The sequence below is a fragment of the Labrus mixtus genome, chromosome 19, assembly GCF_963584025.1.
Source record: "Labrus mixtus chromosome 19, fLabMix1.1, whole genome shotgun sequence".
NCBI classification, from domain to species: Eukaryota; Metazoa; Chordata; class Actinopteri; order Labriformes; family Labridae; genus Labrus; species Labrus mixtus.
This window is the reverse complement of record NC_083630.1, coordinates 14,135,981-14,158,233: the sequence shown is the minus strand read 5'-3', so window position 1 is coordinate 14,158,233 and position 22,253 is coordinate 14,135,981. Positions and strand designations below refer to the sequence as shown.

The window sequence follows — 22,253 nt, the reverse complement described above, 5'->3', positions numbered from 1 at the left end:
GCATGGAATTGGACTTTGCATATCACCCTGGATGTAGGAATACTTGCATCCTGTATATAATAATTCATATTAATTCATATATTTTATATAATTATACATAGTTTTATGTATAAGTAGTACAAATCTGCCCTCTTGTTTGTTAATGTCACATTGAAATGTCGTATACCTGATCAATCCTTTTTTTTACGCCTCTCCTCACTGATGACTGTGTGCCTACCCACATGTTTCGTATAGCTGTACTCTGCCTTGTGCAGCCTTATAAGATTCAGCAAAGTCCAACAGCAAACATATCCAGGAAATCTGGCAATTTGACAAGACACGGATTTGGCAGTTGTGGGCAGCAGAGTTCGCGTTCACTTTGGGATGTCTTATGTGTCAGTTCAACAGTTTCTGAATCTGTGAATATGAGCAGAGCTGCAGAGTGAGAGACCAGCAAAGAAAGAGGAGGATGTTTGAAACTGAGAGTTGGATTCCAAATGTTCGGCTTAAAGTGATCCTTTCATAATGAAAGTTGTCAGTTAGATGAACACAATGACTTCAATAATGTTTATTGTTCAATAGCCCATGTGTACAAAACATGCATAAAATGCAAACATGGGCTATATCTGCATGATAAAAAAAAAGCTAATAATTTATGGATTCACAAGCTGAGATTTAAAAACAAGATTAAAAATGACAATATTGATCTTGTTATAAAACACATTTATTCATGAAGTCAGATCAAATACAGTTGTTAGAATGTCACAAAAAGGAAATAACCAGTCAAAAGTAAACATTTCTGACTCTGTCACTGATCCATACCTGAGTAATAATGACACAGTAAGTTACTGAAGTGATGGGGCAGTTCCCCAATTTCAGCATGAAAAAAATGTAACAAAACAAAAACAATATAAAAACGTCACTAAACCCACGATTGTCTTGTGCTAGCATATTCAAAATCCAGAATGGTTGCAGTAAAAGGGCATTAATACATTTAACATTATAGTCTGAAATCTATTCTGGCACTTGGGTAAGGCTAATTTTAAAATAAAAAAGCATCCGTGAATAGAGATAAAGGGTTGTATTAATGAAAAACAGTTCATGTGTCGAGGCTTTTAAACATGACATTATAGTTCGTAGCTGTTTCTTTAAAAAAAAAAAAAGTGCCGTTGTATTATTACAAGTGCTCACATGACCATTATTTACTTAAGGAAGCTTAAAGTGTGAAAACTAAACTACACTTTTCATGTTTTCAAACAGAGAGCAACACAGATATTGCATGGGACACATAACGCTCCACTGCTCTCTGACTCTGTTTGTGGGATCTTTACGTATATAAACAGGATGGTCATACATAGGATACGTGGTTCAACACAAAAAACCCCACCGCTAGTTCATATCTGCTAAAGGAATCTTATCAGAAAAGGAAAATAAGGCGAACAACCTCAAAAAACAAGGAAAGCAGATTAAAATTCATGCTTTGCTGGTTGTTCTCATCTGATAATATCTGGGGGGGGAATATGAAATCTCTGAGGGATATGAGGTGTTGAGATAAGTAACAGGTGAGTGGCAGTGCGGTCATATATATGGAAATCGGTCCTTGTCTGTCTCGCACTTCTTCAGCAGACCTGATGCGATGGCCTTCACGGCCCTCATAGTCTCGGTGCAGGTCGGGTTGATCAGAGATTCAGGCAGGAGGAAGCCAAAGTATCCCGTGTCCCTCAGCTCGAACGCGAATGTGTACGGGATCCCGTTTCTGTATGCCCAATCTATGGAGCTGCCCGAGCTCACATCTGCAGAAAAGAGAAACAAACGGTTGCAACGGCGTGTATGCATTAAGCTCCTCCCTCAAGGTTGACAGATGAGAGCTAGAAGAGAGCCAAAAATCCTCAAGCATGGCATGAGAAATCATAATGTTGGTTTTGTTTTCTGACTCTGGAAGACCATTTGAGTAAATTCCTTTAGCTGAAGAGTTGAAGAACTGTACTCACACAGAGTCGTGGATGCAGGTCCATATCTGTACCTTACTCCATAAGCAGAGTAGAGGGCTGTCACTGCATTTTGAGCTGCTGACTCCTGCATCGAGAGAGCATGATGAGGCAAGTTGATCATATATGTCCTAACAGCAGGATTTATTAGTGCTTTCCAGTTAAGTCACCTCAGCATACAACCATACAGGAGTCTGCTGGGTAATGAATTAGAACCTTATCTTGAGTAATTACGTCTTACCACACAGCTGAAGTTGGGGATAGTGGCGTACTTGTAGGAATAGGGGTAGAGCAGCATTTGGGCGTAGGCGTGGATGGATATGTAGGCTTTGACGTGTTTCTTGTGCTTGCGCAAGAACTTAGCAACGGCCTTGACTTCGGGTTCAGACTCAGGGAACGGCCCGCAGTAGGTGTCGTCACAGGGATGAGAGGAGGCTCCTTCCTCTGGAGAAACACAAAAGCCAAAACCATTTTTCAATCACAACGGATTGCGTTAAGCCGCAGGTTTGGATTCACAAGTCAAAAGTTTGGGTCTGATAAACAAATTATGTTTAAATGATTCACGCTTGACCTTGACCTTTTTAAAGCGGAGTCCAAAACGAAGCATCATTTTTTAAGTGTTTGCAATTAAAAGGAACTTGAAAAAGTCTAATCCAGGAATAACAGAAGCAAAGGGGAGGGTAATGTTAGAAATAAAAACTAGAATATGTCCTTTTTTTGCACTCATTCTCAATTCTTTTGCACTTCAATTCCATATTCTTTCAATCTTTTTTGTTTTTCATTCATGAGTATAAATCCTCACAATCATATTCCCTATGCTGCAAGACTACATTAACAGCATTGTAAAGTAAATACAGTGCTTTCTTTTACTGCTGTTTTACAAAAGAAGTAAAGTTTTTTTCTCACAGCAAGTTCTCCAAATGACAAGCTTTGAACTAAGAAGTCAAACAGTCAATATGTGAGCTTATGTTCCTTTGCTAGGGCACAACTTTGTGACTCAATTTCTTTCTGTATTGCAAACTCCTGTGCTATATTATATAAGAGTCTACCCAGATTGATTCAGCAGAACCCGCCCAACCACCTCCCACTAGAGACTAAATGACATCAAAAACAGACTGTCAAATATTTTTCCCACAGCTTTAACACATTAACTGACAGAAAAACTACATCAGCAAGGAGTTCTTCGTCAAGTTGCCGCCCTCATGTACTGTGTGTGACTTCCCTCAGAGTTCAGCTGAAGTTCAGCGCTATAAAACTCACCACACCATTTCACCTTCCAGTTTCTATTAGCGTCCGTCCCTCGGCAGTGGAACTTGTGATTTCTGGACCTCGTTTTCCTCCAGAACCGATCCTACAAGTAAAATAAAGACACTGTCATTTAATGTCCGCTGGCTGTCAGACGCATCTAACAAATGGAGCGTCCTGCCATCTCCAAAATAATCCATCTGTCACTCATGAAGCTCTGGTTGGCCTGTCACTAAAAAAAAAAAAAAAAAAGGTTGTAACCAAGGAGCATTTTTCCTTTCTGTTATTTTCACTGAAGATATGTTTTAGATTAAGATCAGAAATTAAAAAAAAATATCTGACTCATGCTGTTTGACAATTAAAGCAACCTTTAGTCTATAGTGTATGTAAAAAGATGATCAGTACCGTGGTCCAGCTGAAATGATATCCATCCACATTGAGGACGGGCATGATGTAGAAGCTGAGCTGGTTGAGCAGCCGTCTCATCACAGAGTCATACTGATACGAGTTGACAGCCTGAAATTAGAACATTAGACGGTAAATTAAATTAAATACAAAACGTGGAATAAACCAGTATAATTATAGAGTAAATTCACTGCGTTCAAAGTTATATTGAGTTGTGGTCCATTTACACATTTGCATGTAATTGCTACCCCCTTCTTCTATTATTTTGCAAATGTCTGCTACTCCATCAGTTCTTTTCCTGCAAAGCTATAGTGGGTTACTACTCATGCTATAGATGAGGATTGGAGTGAGGCAATCTGGACTCTGGGCTAATACTGCTTATATACCTGCCCTTTAATCAGTCCTAGGCATATGTCACAGGCCAATGTTAATAAGTTTAAAGCATTCAACAAAAATGGCATCCTGACCTCTATTGGCTAAACTTAGTTACTACATCACAGTGAAGACACATCACAGACATGAATGAGCCAATTGGAGCATATATGACTGTTTTCAAACAACAATCAAGTTTTTTTTTTTTTCTCAGATTCTTTAATTTGATTAAATTCCTTTTTTGACCTTTTTCTCCTTTTGAATTTGTGTTCTCTTTAATGTATTCACATCCTTTTTTTAATATTCACCGAAGGGTTTACTGGTATTTGTAAATCCATGTAATAGCCTAAGGGGATAAGTCATGTTTTACTTTGTCTCCTAATGATTATATTTATATTTAAAACATCATTTCAGAGAAGTGTCTGCAAACAGAATCAAGCGTAACTAAACAATGTTTTGTCAATAGTATGCTTCATTCCCTCAAACAGCTGACCTTTAAAATGGGCATCTGCTTTTTTATAGTAACACGTTTTTTCAGATCATCTGGTTACTACACTTTAAACTTTGTTGTTTTTTTGTTCTAGCATTTTAAAAGTACCAGCCAGTTGTGGACTATTGTGCATGAATTAAGAAGAGTCGTATGACACACTGTGACTCATGAAACAAAAGAAATCGTAAGTTTTCCCATAACTGTACATGAACTGAAAGCAGATGTTCCTGTTTTGCAGCAGACCCCAGAGATTTAAAACAAAATCACAGATGGTTTGCTGCAGGTCAAAGTTTAGATATGCATTCTTGTAAGACACTTTTTAAACATGCAAACAGGTCAAACTCTGTTTCCATATTTAACTTTTCCCACAAAACAAATCCAATTCAGAACTACCTCTTTGACAAACCACTGGCAGAAGGCAGGTCCTATCCACTCTCTGGCATGGACGCCGCAGTCGATCCACACAGCTTTCTTCTGATGCCGACTTCTCTTTCCTATCTGACAGGAGACAAGCACTTTCAGTTTGAGTGCATGAGCGTGTGCATGCAAATGTGTGTCTTTTGCACGTCATTTTTCATGTTTATGCCACAAGCCTTCTCTCCTACCTGAAGCACATAAAGCGGCCTTCCCTCGTACGACTTCCCGATGGAGAACATGTCAACCAGGTCTGAGTGGGTTCTGTTCACATCAAACATCCATCTCTGGATCTTAAGGGTGAAAAAACATCATTTAAATATTTGTTTATAATGTTTTAAACAGAAACCAGGGCATTATTTAATTCATTTGATAAGCATTTATTGTTTCCAGAAACTGAAAGTAACCCCAACAGTAAAAGATAACATGGTGATTAAGTCGATATTTTGTGTCTTTGTCTGCACAGAAGATTTGTGTCGACTCTGAAGATCTCTGTGTGGAATTCTTGCTGCCTTATAGCACACTTTTATGAACCAAAGCTGATCAACCAAGGAAATAAAACAATATTTTTGAGTGTTGGTAGTTGAGTTTATGTCTCTATTGGTGTGAGAGTAACACCTACACATGGAAGGAGAAACCTGAGGATTGAGGTTTTAAAAGCACCTTGAAGAGGGTATTAGTTTACTGTGTGTGTGCATTAGAAAAGAGAGCAAAGAAGAGTGAGAGAGAGCGAGAGAGAGAGAGAGAGAGAGAGAGATTAAGGTAGGTAGATGTTTGGCTTCACATCTACCTCTTCCAGAGAGTGGTACACCTCGTAGTCATACTGAGACTCTGACCTCCGCCTGCGAGACGAGCGGTGTCCTGTCTGCTTCTCAATTTCACTCTGTAGATTGGAGATAAAGACCCTGTGGATGGGGGAGAACTCATATGATGTACAAGATAGCCAAGCCCTGACACACCATAACAATAATATCTAAACATGTGAGTTGAGTCAACGAATTGCAGGAATTTCATTGACATTTTATTACTTTTGCTTTTGTACGGATATATTTGTTGGCACTACTTTCAGTTTAGTTTTAGTTGTACCCCATGTGTATTAGGGTTAGGGTTCGGGTTAGGACTCAGTGCTCCCTCCCTTCTGAGTCAGTTTGTTTAATCAAACGTGTCTACCTTTGTTCCCTGTGTCTGTTCATGTTTTCTTTGTAAAAGTAAGTCATTGTTTTTTTTGTGTTTTAATTCTGTGTAAAAATCCACATCCGGGTCCTCGGCCTTTGGTACTTCACCAAACATACCTGGATTTATTGTTGAGTCTTTCCTTACATCAATAATGCGGTTTTCTAAATGAGCCTTCACTGTGTTTGATAGCAATGCTGTTTATCAGTATATGTAATGTGTTGCAAATTAGCCAAAACAATATTTATCACCATCCTTATCTGTTTATAGACTGCTCTCTGTCTACCGACCTCCCACTCCGACCTAAAACAGACGATGTGATCGCTTTTTCGTAGCGGCTATGTGGGCAGCTTCTTAAACGCACTTCCTCACACTTCCTCAAACTTCCTCGCAAGGTTCTTATCAACACATTTCTGTCTCTAACTACCTCGGTACCTCTTAAGAAAGATGGATTCTTTCCCTGAGGTGAAAAAAATCTGACGTATAATTTCCTCAAAGCCCAGCCACACACCAAAGACTGTCCCCTGCAGTGTAACGCATTTTGAAATATTCTCAGCCAGTCAACACAGAGTAAGGGGGGGGGGGGGGGGGGGGGAAGAAAAAAACCTTCATCCTCAGATCAGCAACTCCTCCCTCAGGACAGAGATGACAATGGAATTCTTTCTATCCGCGGCTGCTTTGATAAAGCTCCCATCATTTCAGCGTTGATTTCGATGAGGGATGGGGCGGAGAGATGAAAGGGTTGCTTCTGGGAGCAGATTGCGAGAGGGACTCTGTTGTACTCTGTGTGTGTTATTGTGAGTCCCAGCTTTTGCATGCAAACTAAGGCCAAGTCTGCATGTGCAAATCGTATATACCAGCTGGGGAAATCCGGGTAATTGCAGCACCCTTTGGATAACAGATGTGTTTCAGGGGTGTACAAACTCTACTTACAAGATTAACAAATGCTTACGAGTACACAAACAAGCATGTGTGTGCACTGTAGTCTGCACTGTATTTCCAGTCTTACCGATAGTCCATATGCTCGAGCTTTAAGCGCGCATGTAAACCTCGAGTGTTGTTGCGTTTCACATGGACGTCCACTGTGGCGTTTTGTTTGATGAGAGTAGCACTGTTGGGCTGCCAAAGGTCCACCTAAAGGAACGTGACAAATATGTTAGATCATCAGTAACAGAGACACAAACAACCAGCAGGACCTCTTTATATGAGAAAATCCTACATTCAGGTAATAATAAATAGCAATATCAGAATATATCATGTCATATCATTGTATGTACCTAAATCAATTCTGAACAGGTTTCTAAAAGATGGGGCAAAAGATTACTGTGATTACTGTTAAATTAAATGATTGTAACTTATACCAGTAATGATAACCTGTTCACCCTGTAACAAGTGAAACCTGGGCAGTTTGACACTTCTCTCATCTTTATCATCCGGTGCTGGAGTAAATGGGAGGGACTGTGGAGGAATCTGTGTTAATAGGGCAACACTGACAGGGTCTGTTAGCTTTAGCCCACGGGCTAATCTAGCCAGCTAAATAAACACAGACACCATGTGGTGACTGATAAAATAACAGAGAGTCGGGGGAAACTAAAAAGAAGCAAGATATTAGTATTCTTTAAAGAAAAGAAGAGCGTCAACACACTCAGTGGTCCCAGCAACGAGAACACTGTTTACTCAGAGTTTTTGTGTTTGCAGACGCGTGTGAACGTCTTCAGCTGGCTTTCATTCACACCGTAGCAGGCATGCAGGCCTGCACACAGGCTTGTTAATGTGTCAATCGCTTTAATGGTTTACAGAACGCACACCAGTTTGATTTAAGTTTGTTTTAGGCTGGTGTAGAAAGTGCTACTCTGAAAGCCAAACAAATCCCAAACACATACGCCGAAATGCCCTGAAATATCCCCGATCAGATAACACAAGCTCCCACTGACAATTCTTTGATTTGAACATCTTTATGTCTGTATTTAAAAGCTCTGAACTCTTTGTGATTCTTCTCTTTCAGTGAACATAAACCTAATTTGTGTTTTTGTGGTTAATTTAATACTCAAATGGGCAGAACAAGAAAGGAAAGTTAGCTAAATAAATAAAAAAGCTTGCCTTCCTAAAGGCAGCTGAGGTCAAGCTGTAACTGAGTGGTTATATAGAAAGTCAAAGAAAACAAGTTTATAAAAATAACGAAGTAATGGGTCTGCCAATTGTTGGTTTAGCTTTTTATATATTGTTGTGCAGAAACGGGGAGAGATGGCGTCCAAGTGGGGAGGACACATAAACAGACTGGTAACATTTCTATAAAGAATGGCTCACATCAAATGCAAAGGAGAAGTCCAATAGGTAATTAGGCAAAAAAGCAAAATTAAAAACACAGACAGGAGAGGGGAAACAGAGCAAAAGTATTATAGTAAGAATAAAATCCATGATAAAAACACTAAAGGACACAGAAACTAAAGAAAGACAGAGATGAAGTACACTTGGAAGGTTAATGAAGACTTGTCTTAAACCCCAGAGGAAATTCTGGTGCCAGGATGCTCCAACATTACAGTACAAAAGAAGAACAACTTATCTACATGACGTATGAAAAGCAAAGTGTATTATAAATTATATATATTTTAAAGTGCATGAGGGTAAACGTGCTTCAAATGAATCAATAGAAGTACAATAAGCTCAGCTAGTACAAAGAAAAAGAGCTATCCTGGCTCTGTTAAGTTTGTAGCACTTTTAAAACTCACTTACTAAGACTTAATATGGTGTTTGAGTTTGTTGTAATCAATGTGAAAGTATTCTGTAACAATGCTGCTCAAGCTAGGACCATGATCTTTAGTTGTAGCTCACAAAGGTAAACAGGGCCAAGTTTACAAAGACGTGGCGAACAGGCAGATAATGGTCACTGTTCAGATCTGAAGCAGGTACAGGTCGCTGTATTTAACCGGTCATCATTTTGAGTATGTTCATAAATATGTTCTCCGTGAGATGAAGTGCTTGTGACTGAAGAAAGTAAGTTTTAACTTTTTGATTGACATCGTTTTGTTGAAGGTGTTCAAGGTGTGTTTCATCTTTAGGTTATGTGGAGTTCACCTGTCAATCAAACAGTGCATCCTAGACTGTGAGGTTTGCTATAAACTTGTAAAACCTGTTAATGTGGATATTTTGAGTTGACTGTTGAGTAGACTGGACCAGATTGTTTCATGTTATCATAGTTTTGGTGCTTTAAGGAATGCAAAACTGATTGCTTGATCTTTGGAATAATCACCTGTAAGTGTTTTGAGCAGCAATCTTTAACAGGTGAGTGTTCCATGTTTATTACTCGGCCACGGGCGAAGCATAAAATGTCTTTTAAACTCGAGTCCAATAAGTCTGACTTTATAGCACTAGAGGCATGACAGTGTGGCTGAGCGACTAAAACCCAAGTCCACAGCTGTCCAAACACAAGCTGCCGCTGCCTCGGTTGGCCTTGGATCATTGTGCTGCCCTAACATACACACAAGTCTGACCAGGTCCTGACCAGCAGCCATGGCTCTCTCCTCGTATCCCTCACCACAAATCATAAACATTTACTGACTCCCAATTTTCATTCCCTTTTATTTCCCCGCTCACAGCTGTATTGCTTCTGGAACACTTGACAAAAATATGACCTGAACCAAAACACATGAATTTAATTTATGTTGATGAGGCATCTAGCTGCATAAATACACGAGTCAAGCAGACCAAACCAAACAAGGCCAAAAGAAAGTCTCTCCAATGACTTAGGAGGATTTTCTTTTTCTTTTTTTTTACAAGTTGTTCAATACGTTTTCTTAAGGACACTGACTTGGTTTGAACAGATGCAAATACTTAAAGCCTGTAAAATCAAACTTAACTCTAAATAAAGCTTAACTATTGCTAAACTTTAGTCTTCCAATCATTAACTTAGTTCTTGCAGGAAAAAAATGCAGATAAGAAAAGAGGATATGGATCTTGAAATGCTTTTTTCAATTCCAGTAAGTGGGCCTCTTGTAAAGACTAGCATTAATATAGTGTGTAATACCTCTCACGATGCAATGAATGAAATTCTGATGGAAAAATTAGTTTTATGAAAGATGTTTCCAGTATAATGGCCAAGTTTCAACGTACTGGAATCAACGCAACTTTTAACTGTTTCATTCTAATCTTGAATGTTTCTTAAATCCCCCAAGATTCAATTGCATCATGCTTTTAGAAAGTCAGAAAACATGTGTGCTGTATTTGCAAACTTAAACAATATGCAAAGGAAGGTCATATACAGTATGCCCCTAGGGCTGATGGGTAATCACTCCTGAATTAATTTGGAAAAAGCCAGGCCTTGCTTTTTGCATTTTTTAAACAAAATATTTGAACAGTTTTCAGCCTTTATTTTTTTAAATTTAAACTCAAATTTCTCTTTCCCACTTAAATGTATCCATAGAATCCTACCTACAGTATCTTAGTTATACAGACAGAGAGTATATCCTCACTGTGACAGATGAACACACTCGGCTGCTCCCTGTCTCTTTATTTTCCTAACGCTGTCCCAGTCCTCTGTCAACTCCCCCCCCCCTCACTCCCCAGCGTCAAGCCTCACTCTGTCTGTGACCTGCTGTTTAAGTGTCATAGAAAGCCCCATGAGGGACTGTGGGCTGGTGTGAGCAGAATAATAACAGATACACTTTATGTGCCATTTAAGAAAGAGTGAAGTGAACAATAGTGAAGTAAACATATTTAAAACAGTCTGAAAACTTACCAATCAGAGTCTTACATCGTCCATACTGACTTTGTTCAGGTTTATATATACAGGACATATGGGAGGGGGAAAGTGGGTGTTGTCAGATGTAACTAATGTATCATGTCATGTGTTCTTTGTAAGCTGCTGGATGCTTTGAATTTCCCTCGGGATCAATAGAGTAGCCATCCATCCATCCATACATACATACACACATGTCGGAGTAGTGAGTATGTGTGTTTAAAGGGAATACAAGAATCATTGATTCACTGACCTTCATATGTCCCAGAATTCTCTTGAGCGTTTGGACCTCCTCAGCATCACTCGGAGTGATCCTGAAGACCTGATCCCTGTAAAAACAACAGAGATCCTCTAAGCGTCTGATACATGATCAAAGTGCCCTAAATCCTTTTTAACAGCAGTAAAATTGACTCCAACAGGCCTTGGATCCATTTTCTAAAACATCGGGGGCCATGCAGTCACAGGCAATACAAGCTCCCTTTGTGCCGATTGAAGTTGGCATTTATAATAGCAGGTGTTTGGTGGAAACACCCCAGTCAAACAATCAGAGAGAGACATCATTAAAGGATCATATTTCATGTTTTCAGCTATGCAGGTTAAACCTGGAACTGTTCTTTGTTGATATAGCCATGTGATATAGTTTATATATCAAAAGATTAAAGTTTTTTACTTCTCTAATATTTAATTATTCACAATATTGAATTACTTAATCGTAGTTTAAATTGACACAGCAATTAAATACTGCTTAAATCTGATTTACTTTTGCATTTCAATATATTTCTATACGTTGCAATCATGTAAAATAGGCATTATGTTGTCGTTTTCATTTCAATTAAAAACATGTTCACATGAAGTATTGTGGTGCAATCACAAACAATGCAGCCCAGTACAAACAAAATACAACTAGAATACAAAACAGAACTACTTTAGCAAAGTGAGTAAAATAATTATGTGCCTGTATGATTTAAAAATAGACTCTTTGCAAGAAGACTACAATAAAACACAGTTCACTTACATGTACTTACACTCAAAGTTTTTACACACAGAAAACAAAGCATTCATGAAAAGAGAAGTGGGATTAACTGTCTTCTCATACACTCCCACGCCTGTGACCACATCACCCCTGTCCTTCACAACCTCCACTGGCTCCCCATCCCCCAGCGTATCCACTTCAAACTGCTCATCATCGCCTATAAAGCCCTCCATAACCTGGCTCCAGCCTCTCTGTCTGACCTCCTCCACCGCCGCCCCCCCCCCCCCCCCCCCCAATCTCAGGTCTGCTGACGCAAACCACCTGCCCCCCAGCCCTGCAGGACCAACCATCGGTCCTGGGGGTACAGGGCCTTCTCCACTGCCGCTCGCACCCTCTGGAACTCACTCACCAAAAACATCAGAGACTCCCCCTCACTCACCAACTTCAAGAAATCCTTAAAAACTCACCTCTTCAACATCGCCTACAACCACTAACAATCTAATCCCATCCTCCTTCTTTTACATTATTTTTTTGTTGTATTGTTTTCACAGTTTGATTTTGATGTTATTCTTTGTTAAGCGTGAAAAAGTCTAATGCATTATTATTATTATGAATAAAACACAATGATGCTTGTGCTGATTTGAAGCCTATATTACCCAGTTTTGTTTTATCAGGAACAAAGATGAATCCTGCAGGGGAAAGTCCATCAGTTATTGGGAACATAAGTTTACATAAACAAACATTCACAAACATCTCATTGATAGAAGAAGTTTTAGAGCCTCTCTAACCTACAATACAATAATACTCTTAATCCTCAGGATGACTTTGACATAGAGCTGCTTTGATTCTTCAGATCGCAGCTCTTAAAAGCTAACATACTGAAGTGCTCCCTCAACTCTGTGTGATTGGTTACCTGAGTGTCTGCCAGGTTGTATATGTATATGTCCACTTTCATGTGTTTCAAACCTCTTTCTTCCTCTCTCAGATTTATTTCAAAGAGCTTTTTTTTTTTTTTTTTTTTTTTTTTTCAAATGTGCCACACAGGAAGTTGGGCCCCTCCAAACAAAGGTAACAGCAGGCGGCTCTGAGGTTTGAGGAACAAAAGGGACCAGGGTGTCCCATGTGAGCGGCCACCCTATTTCAGTGGCCGCATTAGCTGCCCAAAACCTGCATGTTTCCATGGCAACAACAGTGAAAAGAGATGGAGTCAAAGTGGGCGTTTATTGTTGGGATGGGATAAAAATGAGGAAAACTGAATGAAGATCCTGTGAGTTTTTAGCTGGTTATGAAATGGACTGAAAATATAAATGATGCTTTTATTAATGAGTGTAAAAAGCAAACTGGACCCTCAGCAAAGCGATCCGACTATTTCCAAATAGTTATTCTTAATGACTGAAACTCGGAAGTGATAAACAGAACACTGCAGGGACGGCCTTTGTTTACATTCTTCACAGCAAGGATTCTTATTTTCATGATTCTCATGATTTGACCGTCTAAAGAAAGCAGGATACGATTTTTTTGCTAAAAAAAAACGACTGAGACATGTTCTTGACAACTTCTGAAAAGAGTTGAGAGGTACAGCTTTGTCCATAGAGGACGCAAAATCAACACAGACTAAAAGTTTCTCACAGGAGCTTTAGAGTCCAGTTAGCTCCATAATTCATCTCAGATTTCAAACTTTGAAAACAAACCTTGCAGTTTAGTATACTCTTGTTTTCTTTAATATAAGATAAATGATTCAATTTCTTCAACCCAAATAAGTGAAACTCTGTTTTTGTTTTCATTAGTGCAAAATAAAGTTCTTCCCCTCGTTCTTCAGTAGACCAAACTGAACCAGATCCTCCTCTTTGTTTTAGTGATCCCGCAAGATGATGGCAGGCTGTTTTAGTTTGAGTATTTTCTTGGCAAAGGCCTTTTGCTTTGCATCAACCAGCTGCAGGGCTTTCTGAGCTAAAGCTGTCCTCAAGTTGACTGTCTATTGATTCCCACAGTGGGACTCTCGGCAGGATGGAAGCAATTTGCTTTAAAGAGCAGACTCAGTGAACTGATACTCTATTCTAAATAAATCACCATTTCTGCAGTTTTAGCATCCAAATCCTCGTGTTCGAAATGCTAAAGTACTCTTTTAATGACTGATAATGACATTTTCTCACAATAAAATGTATAGTTTTAGGACTGTGAAGGCTCATAGTGACTGATTCTGGAGTGTATCCAAAGTATATGTTGTTTGAGACATGAGAGGAGGGGGTTTCCAGCTGAGGTGGTCTCTCTCCGTTCCTGCTAAATTACTGCTGAAGCATTTTTGAAAAACATGACTCCTTGCATGCTTTCTACATGTTAACCTAAATTACTATATGTGTCTCGCTCCAGATGGTCCCTTAAAAAAAACATATATTTGTCCCATTGCTCTACAAGCTTCACATCCAAGGTCAACCTGAGAGTTGCTATTATAGGAGCTAAGTAAAGAGGTGTGTGCCCTATATTCAGACTCATAAACATTCAGAGGGTTAGGCATGCCAAGGCTCCATCACAAATGACTGTTTTGACAAATTCTCGCTCGCTTTATAGAATTATAGAAACACATGGCTACAGGAAAAAGGGTTGAGAGCAGCTGCCTTGTTGCAGCTATAATTTTTTGAAATGAACGCTTTGACAGGCTTCTGTTGCAGGAAGCATCCTCTGTGACATCTGTGCCTATCGTGGGCAATCTGACTGTCTCTCTGCAGCGGAGCACATCAGATTCAGTCTTATCCAAACGCCACAAGACAACAAGATATGTCGATATTGACATTAAAGCACAATATTGTGTCTCACACTGGAAATATGTCTCAAAATGATAAGAAAAGAAAAGAAATGTCGGTAGATAAAAAAGACTTTGTTTGTTCATTCTGTCTGCTTTGAGATAAAGCCCTGATGTAGTCTGTGAAGAAAACTTCTCCTGTTAGCCATGGTGCACTTTTCCTGCAGAATGAGCACTTTTTGGGAGCCCCAGAAATGAATGGGGGGGGGGTCTCTACTCACCCTGCGTAGCGGTTGTTGTACAGATAGGCACCGACGGGACATAGCACGCTGCTGCAGATTATCACACAAGCCAGTAAAACTGAGGCGCGAAATGCGCTCCTGAGGTCCGACACCATCCTTGGCCAGCAGATCAAAGCCAAGAGACACCAAATAGGCAACTTGCACGGGATGCACGTCAACTTATCCGGGAAATTAATGAAACTCAAAGGAGTCGTTTTGGCGCAGCATCGGCAGATTGGCTACTTAGTTGTCGCCGCGCGCGCGCTTTGGGGGTGGTTGTTCCTCTCTGACACAGAAGGTGCAAAAGGTGCGAAAACAGTCATCTGGCACACGAGAAGCATTTGCCACCTCTTTTAACGCTGTGGAGGGAATTGCAGGGTAGCAGCCGACTTTTAAAACGAGGAGGACCTGAGTCACGTGGGCCGGTGTCGGCAAAGTTGGTAACTGGATCCCTGATCACTGGTGCGCACTCAGTGGATAATCTACAGGCTTTGTACGGTGACACAACATGTGGCTGATTATTATACGTCTCTATAATTCAATGTGATGCACGTTTTCTGTTCAGACACGGACTGTATCAAATGATTCATCTTCATAATTCAAGAACAAAAGGCTCAGTCTTCTCAGCTCATGTCTTTGAATAAGACCCTCAGCTTTTTTCATGCGCTCATACCTGAGAGCCTTTATGCTTCTCTGAAATATGATGTTCAGTGCAAAAGCGCATGCATACTGTATGATGCAAACTCAGCTGGTTTCAGGTCAAACAGTAGCTGTCGTCATCCTCTCTCCAGGTTTTCTAAGTATTTTTGTCCTAATTTGACAGTTGACACAATCGGACATCCTAATTCGGTTATTGTTAATTTTTTTCCACAAATTTATAAGATTTTACAATCTGAAACACAGCAGTGGAAAAAAATCATAAAACATTCAACCCCCCCCCCCCCCCCCCCCCCCCCTCGATGTCAGAGGCAAATGGCTGCTGCCATAATGTAGTTAGCCTTTTGGTTAAATTTAGGTGGAAACCAAATTTGACTACAGGAGGAAGGAAATAACACATCCTGAAAATCAAAATAGAGTTTGGTCCAAACTGTTAAGCTATTAAACTCCTAAATCCTCAGCTTCCTGTTCTCTGGCCCCGTTTACACCTTGCTTTAACATCCCCTTTTGGTGATTGTATCACAAGTGGATAGTCTTAAAGCACAAGTGAGTCCTGAGGATGCATTGGGATCCAATCAATCAGAGGTAGTAACAGACACATTTATCCACACTGGTTAAGTGGTGTGAATACTCATGGGTCCTGGGCCACATTAGGGACCACCCCCTCAAGTGATGTCATCTGAGGTATAGCACTGTTGGGAACTGGGAGAACAACCTCCCACTGAAAAAAACATCATGACACATTCGGTCTCATCAAACGTCCGTGATATAATGACGCTTTTTTTGCATAAGCAACAGGCAAGTGAGATCCAAACACAGAGGTAACTGGAGACACAATGTTGATGAGAAGAGAGAAGTGCTGTCCAGTTGTGATCAAATTACTGAAACCACATGCTGATACCAGGTGTAAACAGGGTCTCTTGTACCTTCATACCCTAGAGTCTAGGGCAGTGGTTCTCAACTGGTGGGTCGGGACCCCAATATTGTGTCAAAAATTCTATGAAGCGCTTTATAAACATGTTTGTTTTGTTTCTTTGTTCTGTCACTTTCTGTACTGTTTGAGGTCCAAACTGAACCATTTTTCGTTGAACAAGTCTGATGGGTAAAAAAAAATATCTGAAAGAAGGGTCGCGATCTTTCATGAAGGAGTTGGAGGTGGGTCCTGAGGCGAGACTATGGCCGAGACCGAAAGTACCGACTAGTCCCTCAGCTCTGTCAGTGCTCTGGCCTGTCTCCACCAGGAGTCTCTCTGTGCAGCTTTAGGTAGCCCTCCCAGTTATTCCTGGCTTTCTGTGCCTCTGTTTGATCCTCTACTTATCACCCAACACAGTGATTAAATGTCTAAGTCAACCACCAGCCTTTTCCTTTTGTGATTGCATGGCAGCAGCACATTTTTCACATGCTTCTCTCCAGTGTCAACAGTGCGCCACCTGTTTTACACCCAATTACTGTACAACAGAGCCTAAACACTCCCTGCTGCCTCTAAAACAGACACAGACATTACAGCAGACAGGAAAGGAATGCTGGTTTAGACAATATCCGCTTCATTGCGCAAGAGATGTTAGAAAATTGGACTTAGGCTCTTGATTACACTGTTAATAATGATGATGTTTGCAGAACACAGGCGCTCATAAGCAGAGATAAGTCGGTTTATGGATTGAATTTAAAGATGCTCCCTGATCCTCTTGTATTCTTTTAAACCCCGGAAAGCTTCAAAAGATAAACATAAACCTCAGAGTTAAGAGTAAAGGCGTGTCTTGGGATCCTTAACCTGACACCAAACATATTTTAAGCCTTTTGTGGAATTACATGCTGTATACTGGAAAACTTCAAATAAAAACCCATCCCAAATGAAGGCCCCGTCCCTTTCACCTGCCTGGTATTGCTGAATCTTTTGACAAATGAGGCAGGTCTCAATTACTGTCGAGGCCCCTATGCATTTGATGTTGAAATAGTTTTTAGCTTGATCACAATAAGTAGGCAAAAGAGTGCAGCAGGATGGCTTAGACGGACTGTCGTACAAAGCTAGATTCAATTTGTGATTTTTAATTAAAATGTCCGACGATATGTATAATGTTGAATATTCTTTCTGGTGTGTATTTTACAAATGTATAGCGTTTCCCATCTTTGCTGTGCGTGAGCTCGGTTTGAAAATGATGAAAGGCCTGTCTGGTGTTGAAGCCTGTCCCAGATAAAGGCGGGGACACTTCATAGACTGACGTAAACAGTAGCATGTGCAATTAATTGAGGTTTTACAGTATTCATTTATGTGTATGTGGGTGACTCCCTTTCTACAAAAGTAATATAAAACTCATGCAACAAAATAAACAGAAAAGGCATTGGAATATGTTGTATTTCCTCAGGCTATTTGGTGAAACAACAATGCAGGTTGTTCATCCTTTTCTCCATATCCTGTTGTTATTAAGTCAGGAGTAAAGTTAAAACATTTCAAGAAAAACAAACCTTTGCTAATATCTATTTTTCTTATAAAGCATAGAGGGGTGCACGACTCAAATCATTGAGGTGGTGAAGCCAAGCGTCGTCCATTTGTGAAGCGCTCTTGAGCAGGGAGTAAAAACATCTCTACTTTTAAGTGCAATAAAAAACTACTATCTATTACTATAATACTAAAAAAAATCCCCCGTAAAAAACAAGGCCATGAAAAGCACCAGGCTTACAGGAGGGATGTACTGACAGAGCTATTTTTCAGAACTAACTTCAACCCAGAAACTTGAGTGTTTTTGAGCAGCAGGACGGCTACACACAGAAGCATATTCATAAAAATGCTTGCTTTGCGCTCTGTCTATATCATGCTCAGGGATTTGTGGGCAGAGTGGAAACCGTGGCATTTAGAGGCTGTTTGGCTAGCTGGTCTTTTTAGCGTGATAGTTTGTACTGATTTGTAGGCTGAGGGCACAGAGGGAGCCGCTTTGGTGGTGTTTGTGTTGCTTTTAACACACAGGAACGCAGACTTGGGCGCTGGGTGCTGCTTTGGGATCTGGTCAGCAGAAAGAGGGAGAGCCATGCATCAAGAGTTGATTCTAACGCCAAGCAATCTTAGAGTGGCATCAAGGTGCAGTAAATCAGCATGTTCCTCCCTGACTGTGTGTGAGGGGTGTGAATGAGCTCTTTGATAAGGGTGCAGTCTGGGGGCGGGGTTAGTACTGGTTTGGGAGGTGGGTCTGGTCAGACTGTTGGGGCTAACTGCAGCTCTTTGTGGTATCTTTAGGCACTCTGGAGGATCTGAGAGTCCCAACTGACCCTGAGCCTGAGTGCACATCTTTGACCTTTGACTCTGAGAGTAGAAGCAAAGAAAAGGAGTGGAGGGGGGGTGTAGACCGAGTATGTGTAGGGGCCATTTGGCAGCCGGGAAAGTATCATCTCTCAATAAATAGATAGAGGAAACTAATCAGAGAGAATCTGAGTTTGCACTGGTCCATCATCTTCAGATAAGTGGATATGGGAATTGCACTGGCTTTGCTCTGCGGACATCAGACTTTTAAATATTAGACTACAAAGCACAAACAGCTTCAGCCACTAAATCAGATAAGATTGTTTGGCATAATGTGAGTAAAACGGTTGAGGAATAACCAGGCTATTATCAAGTACCAGTGGTTCCATATGGGTATCCAAATGTGCCAAAAACAATTGTGTTTCTAATCTTTGTCTTTTCAACTATTAACTGTACCTTCAGCTGTGACAGACCTATTTTCCTGTTACTACTTTTACTTTGGAGTTCATTTGTCTGTTTTCAAGTCGCTGTTAAAACGTTGATCTACGGTAAGTTCCTTATTTCTTTCATAATGAAGGCACATTTGATCCAAACAGGGAATGAAGTACCCTAATCAGTAAAAAGAAAAAACTAAATAAAAGCATAGAAAAGAACAGTTTCTTCAGAAAATCTCTTAGTTTAACCTCAACTGTATTCTTTAAATCTCACAGTAGTACAAGATGCTGTGGACAAGTTGGTGTTCTGCTCACTCGGACATAAACCGTGTAAGAAACTTTATCCAAGTTTCATAAGACGTGTAAAATCTTTGAGAGCTTACTGTTTGAACTGTAGAATGAAATTGTAAGTCAAATCCGTAGTTGTAATGCTGAGTTAGACTTGCTGATATGAGCCGTGGTTGTGTGTCTCATGTTGTTACAGGTATTCTCATCTTGAACTTTTTTTTTTTTTTTTCAAACGTGGTTCTTAAAACTTGCAGAAAGTTTGCGACAATGTTTGTTGTAGTTCGTTATCACCACAAGATGGCAGCAGAGCCTTTATGTCGGTTCTGTACATGTAACTAGAATCTCTAGAATAAAGATGTTATGATTAAATGTAAGAAATCTGTGGTCATGTAGGCCTCCTGAGAGTTATTTGTAATTACTAATATTATAAATAACGGTATTTATTGTTGATAGTGAATATTACAGAGAAGTAACGTGTGTTCAAAATGTGTTTAATATTTAACTTTTTTCAAAAAGTTATTATTATTATCATTATTCTTCTTATTTTATCCATATTCTAATTATATCCCTATATTTCCTAATTGCTCTAATATGCAGAATAGCATATTAGAGCAACTGTAATGGCCAAATTAACCCCTGGAATTAAAGTATTTCTCATTCTGATTACATGTTCAAAAAGAGTTTTTACTTATTCTTATTAATTTTGCAGAGCAGAACATCAGCAGTCAGCAGCAACAATGAAAAAAAAAAGAAGTTCATTCCATGCACCGAAGTCATGGGCAATAAAATCTGAGGGTCTGGAAAGCTATCAGCACTATAATGGTTCATATAACGATATATGAAGACGGTATACCCAAAATGACCTCAAGGTTCTTTACTTTTTTAGGACTGAATTTGAGTACGTTTACAGTCCAAGTCAGGCTCCTTCAGACTTTCAAGGACTAGTTGATACAAATGCCCAATTATGAGGCCTGCTTGATGGCAAATCTACATTCAGCAAGATCAGTATTTCATTCAATACAACAGCCCCCTCTGGTGGCAGACAGGATATGGTACAGCACAGGAGTTTAACGTCAGCGTTCAGTACTGCATTAAACCACCAGAGACTACTACATATCAAGATTTGCTCACGTTTAACAGCCATGTCCTCGACTCACCTCACAAAACTGACACTTACCTGCAATTGAGACATTAAACCCCTCTATCAAATAAAACCCCCCTCTGGTGCTGATAGATTAGGGTGGTCGGTTTAATTCCTTATCTCTTCTCATGAAAGTCCTTTAATAGACACACAAACAGAATGAACAGAGATACATAAAACATGTAGTGTGTTGCTTTTCTACAGAATGAATTTCAATTATTCCCTGCTGGTGGAAATATTAAAAATCTTCATTTTCAGCTTATTAATATAGCCCCTTTAAAATTGCCTTTCAAACGGGTGAAATCAAAGCTGGTTCAAGTGTTAATTGCGTTGTTTATTTAGCCTGGTGAAAGAATGACTCTTTGTCCAAAGGGGGTATAGCTTCTAACTGCTATGAATGAAAATCACTGATCCCTGTTTTCATGTCTTTGTGTGGGTGTTTTTGCACTTCCGTCATTAGTTTGTTCTTTTTTCCCCCACATAAAAACATTGCCCCAAATACAAAGCAACAGCAGAGTGAGAAGTGGATGTGTTCCACAAAGCCTGTAGTGGCTACAGGATTTATATATTACCAGCTCATAAAGCTGTGGCATAAGAGCATCTGTTAGGTTCATCAAGAGAGCGGGTTTAAATAAAAGAAAACAGGGAGAGGCACTTTTCTGCAGACATTTAAATCAAGAAAATTGCTACAAGAAGTTTTTTGGGTGTCAAACTACTTACGTGTGTCTGTTAGAAACTAAGAGAAACAAATTCTGTCTGGAGATTCTGGGGCAAGAATGGATTTCCTCTCATGTAGAAACAACATAATAAAAAGGCTTTTAATGTTTAGATTTCACATTATAGGGATGGAAAAGGAGAAGGAAATGAGTACAAAAAATCTCACATCTCTCTTGAGGTCAGAGAAAGCAAAGTGAGGTGAATTTTTTTTAAAGATTTATTTTTGGGATTTTTGTGCCTTTAAAGGAGAGATAGGACAGTGGATAGAGTTGGAGTGCGCGTGTGTGTGTGTATATATGGGTGTGGGATGTGTGTGTACAAAACTGGTTAAATGGTCCATTGTTTTAGTTTGTCTGCTTACTTGTTTGTTTAACTGTATGTTTACTTGTTTTTATTGATATTTTTTTTCTCTCTTCTAGTGCACCCAGGGGAAAAGGAAACTCAATTCGGATTATTAATTTGTAATGTGTCAAACAGTTTCAAATAAAAGTACATCATAAAGAAGAAAATAAAATAAAACAAATTTGATTGCTTGAAAGTGATTTGCTACTTTCTCTAGTTTATGATCTGATGTGTTGATACAGTTTGTAAATATTTGTCCTGTGCAGAGTTCAAAAAGTTATCTAAGATTACTACAATAATCCCAGAAGTACAGTTATTGCTCTTTCACATTAAAATAATAAACGTTGTCAAAACAAGTACTGTAATTAATCAGTTCTGCCTGTGTACCTGCCTGTAGTTTTTTTCCACTCTTTATTACCGGACATCTAGATGCTCCAATAATATTAAACAAGAGATAGTGAATTATTTGGCTTTCCATTTTCCATACCTGTTGCTCTACTTTTATTTTTTAAGACAGCAGCCGGAAGTCTCCAGATGTAGTGTTGCGTGTTGACGATGGTCCTCCTCTGCATTGAATGCTGCTTTGGAGGCTGTACTCGGATGAAGTGTGTAGGAGTCACATGGACACAAGCTTGTAGCTGCTGTCC

General features: G+C 39.6%; 1 protein-coding gene across 1 annotated transcript; it reads right to left on the bottom strand.

Moving 5' to 3' along the window:
* Positions 1–531: 531 nt before the first annotated feature.
* On the bottom strand, positions 532–15,195 carry cpa6 (carboxypeptidase A6). The gene is made up of 11 exons (XM_061064651.1): positions 14,796–15,195; positions 11,055–11,130; positions 7,076–7,200; positions 5,684–5,798; positions 5,085–5,186; positions 4,873–4,977; positions 3,618–3,728; positions 3,228–3,318; positions 2,209–2,411; positions 1,971–2,055; positions 532–1,772 (listed from the first exon to the last, which is right to left on the bottom strand). Exons 1-11 carry the CDS (start codon positions 14,909–14,911, stop codon positions 1,558–1,560), a joined length of 1,344 nt encoding a protein of 447 aa, XP_060920634.1. The 5' UTR covers positions 14,912–15,195; the 3' UTR covers positions 532–1,557.
* Between the last annotated feature and the right edge of the window lie 7,058 nt (positions 15,196–22,253).

Excerpts from the sequence above, each read along its gene's own strand:
- cpa6 (XM_061064651.1), bottom strand. The coding sequence starts at position 14,911 with ATGGTGTCGGACCTCAGGAGCGCATTTCGCGCCTCAGTTTTACTGGCT. Across the intron at positions 7,201-11,054 it reads GAATTCTGGGACATATGAAG|GTGGACCTTTGGCAGCCCAA; the intron begins GTCAGTGAATCA and ends ACGTTCCTTTAG. Across the intron at positions 1,773-1,970 it reads ACCTGCATCCACGACTCTGT|ATGTGAGCTCGGGCAGCTCC; the intron begins GTGAGTACAGTT and ends TCTTTTCTGCAG.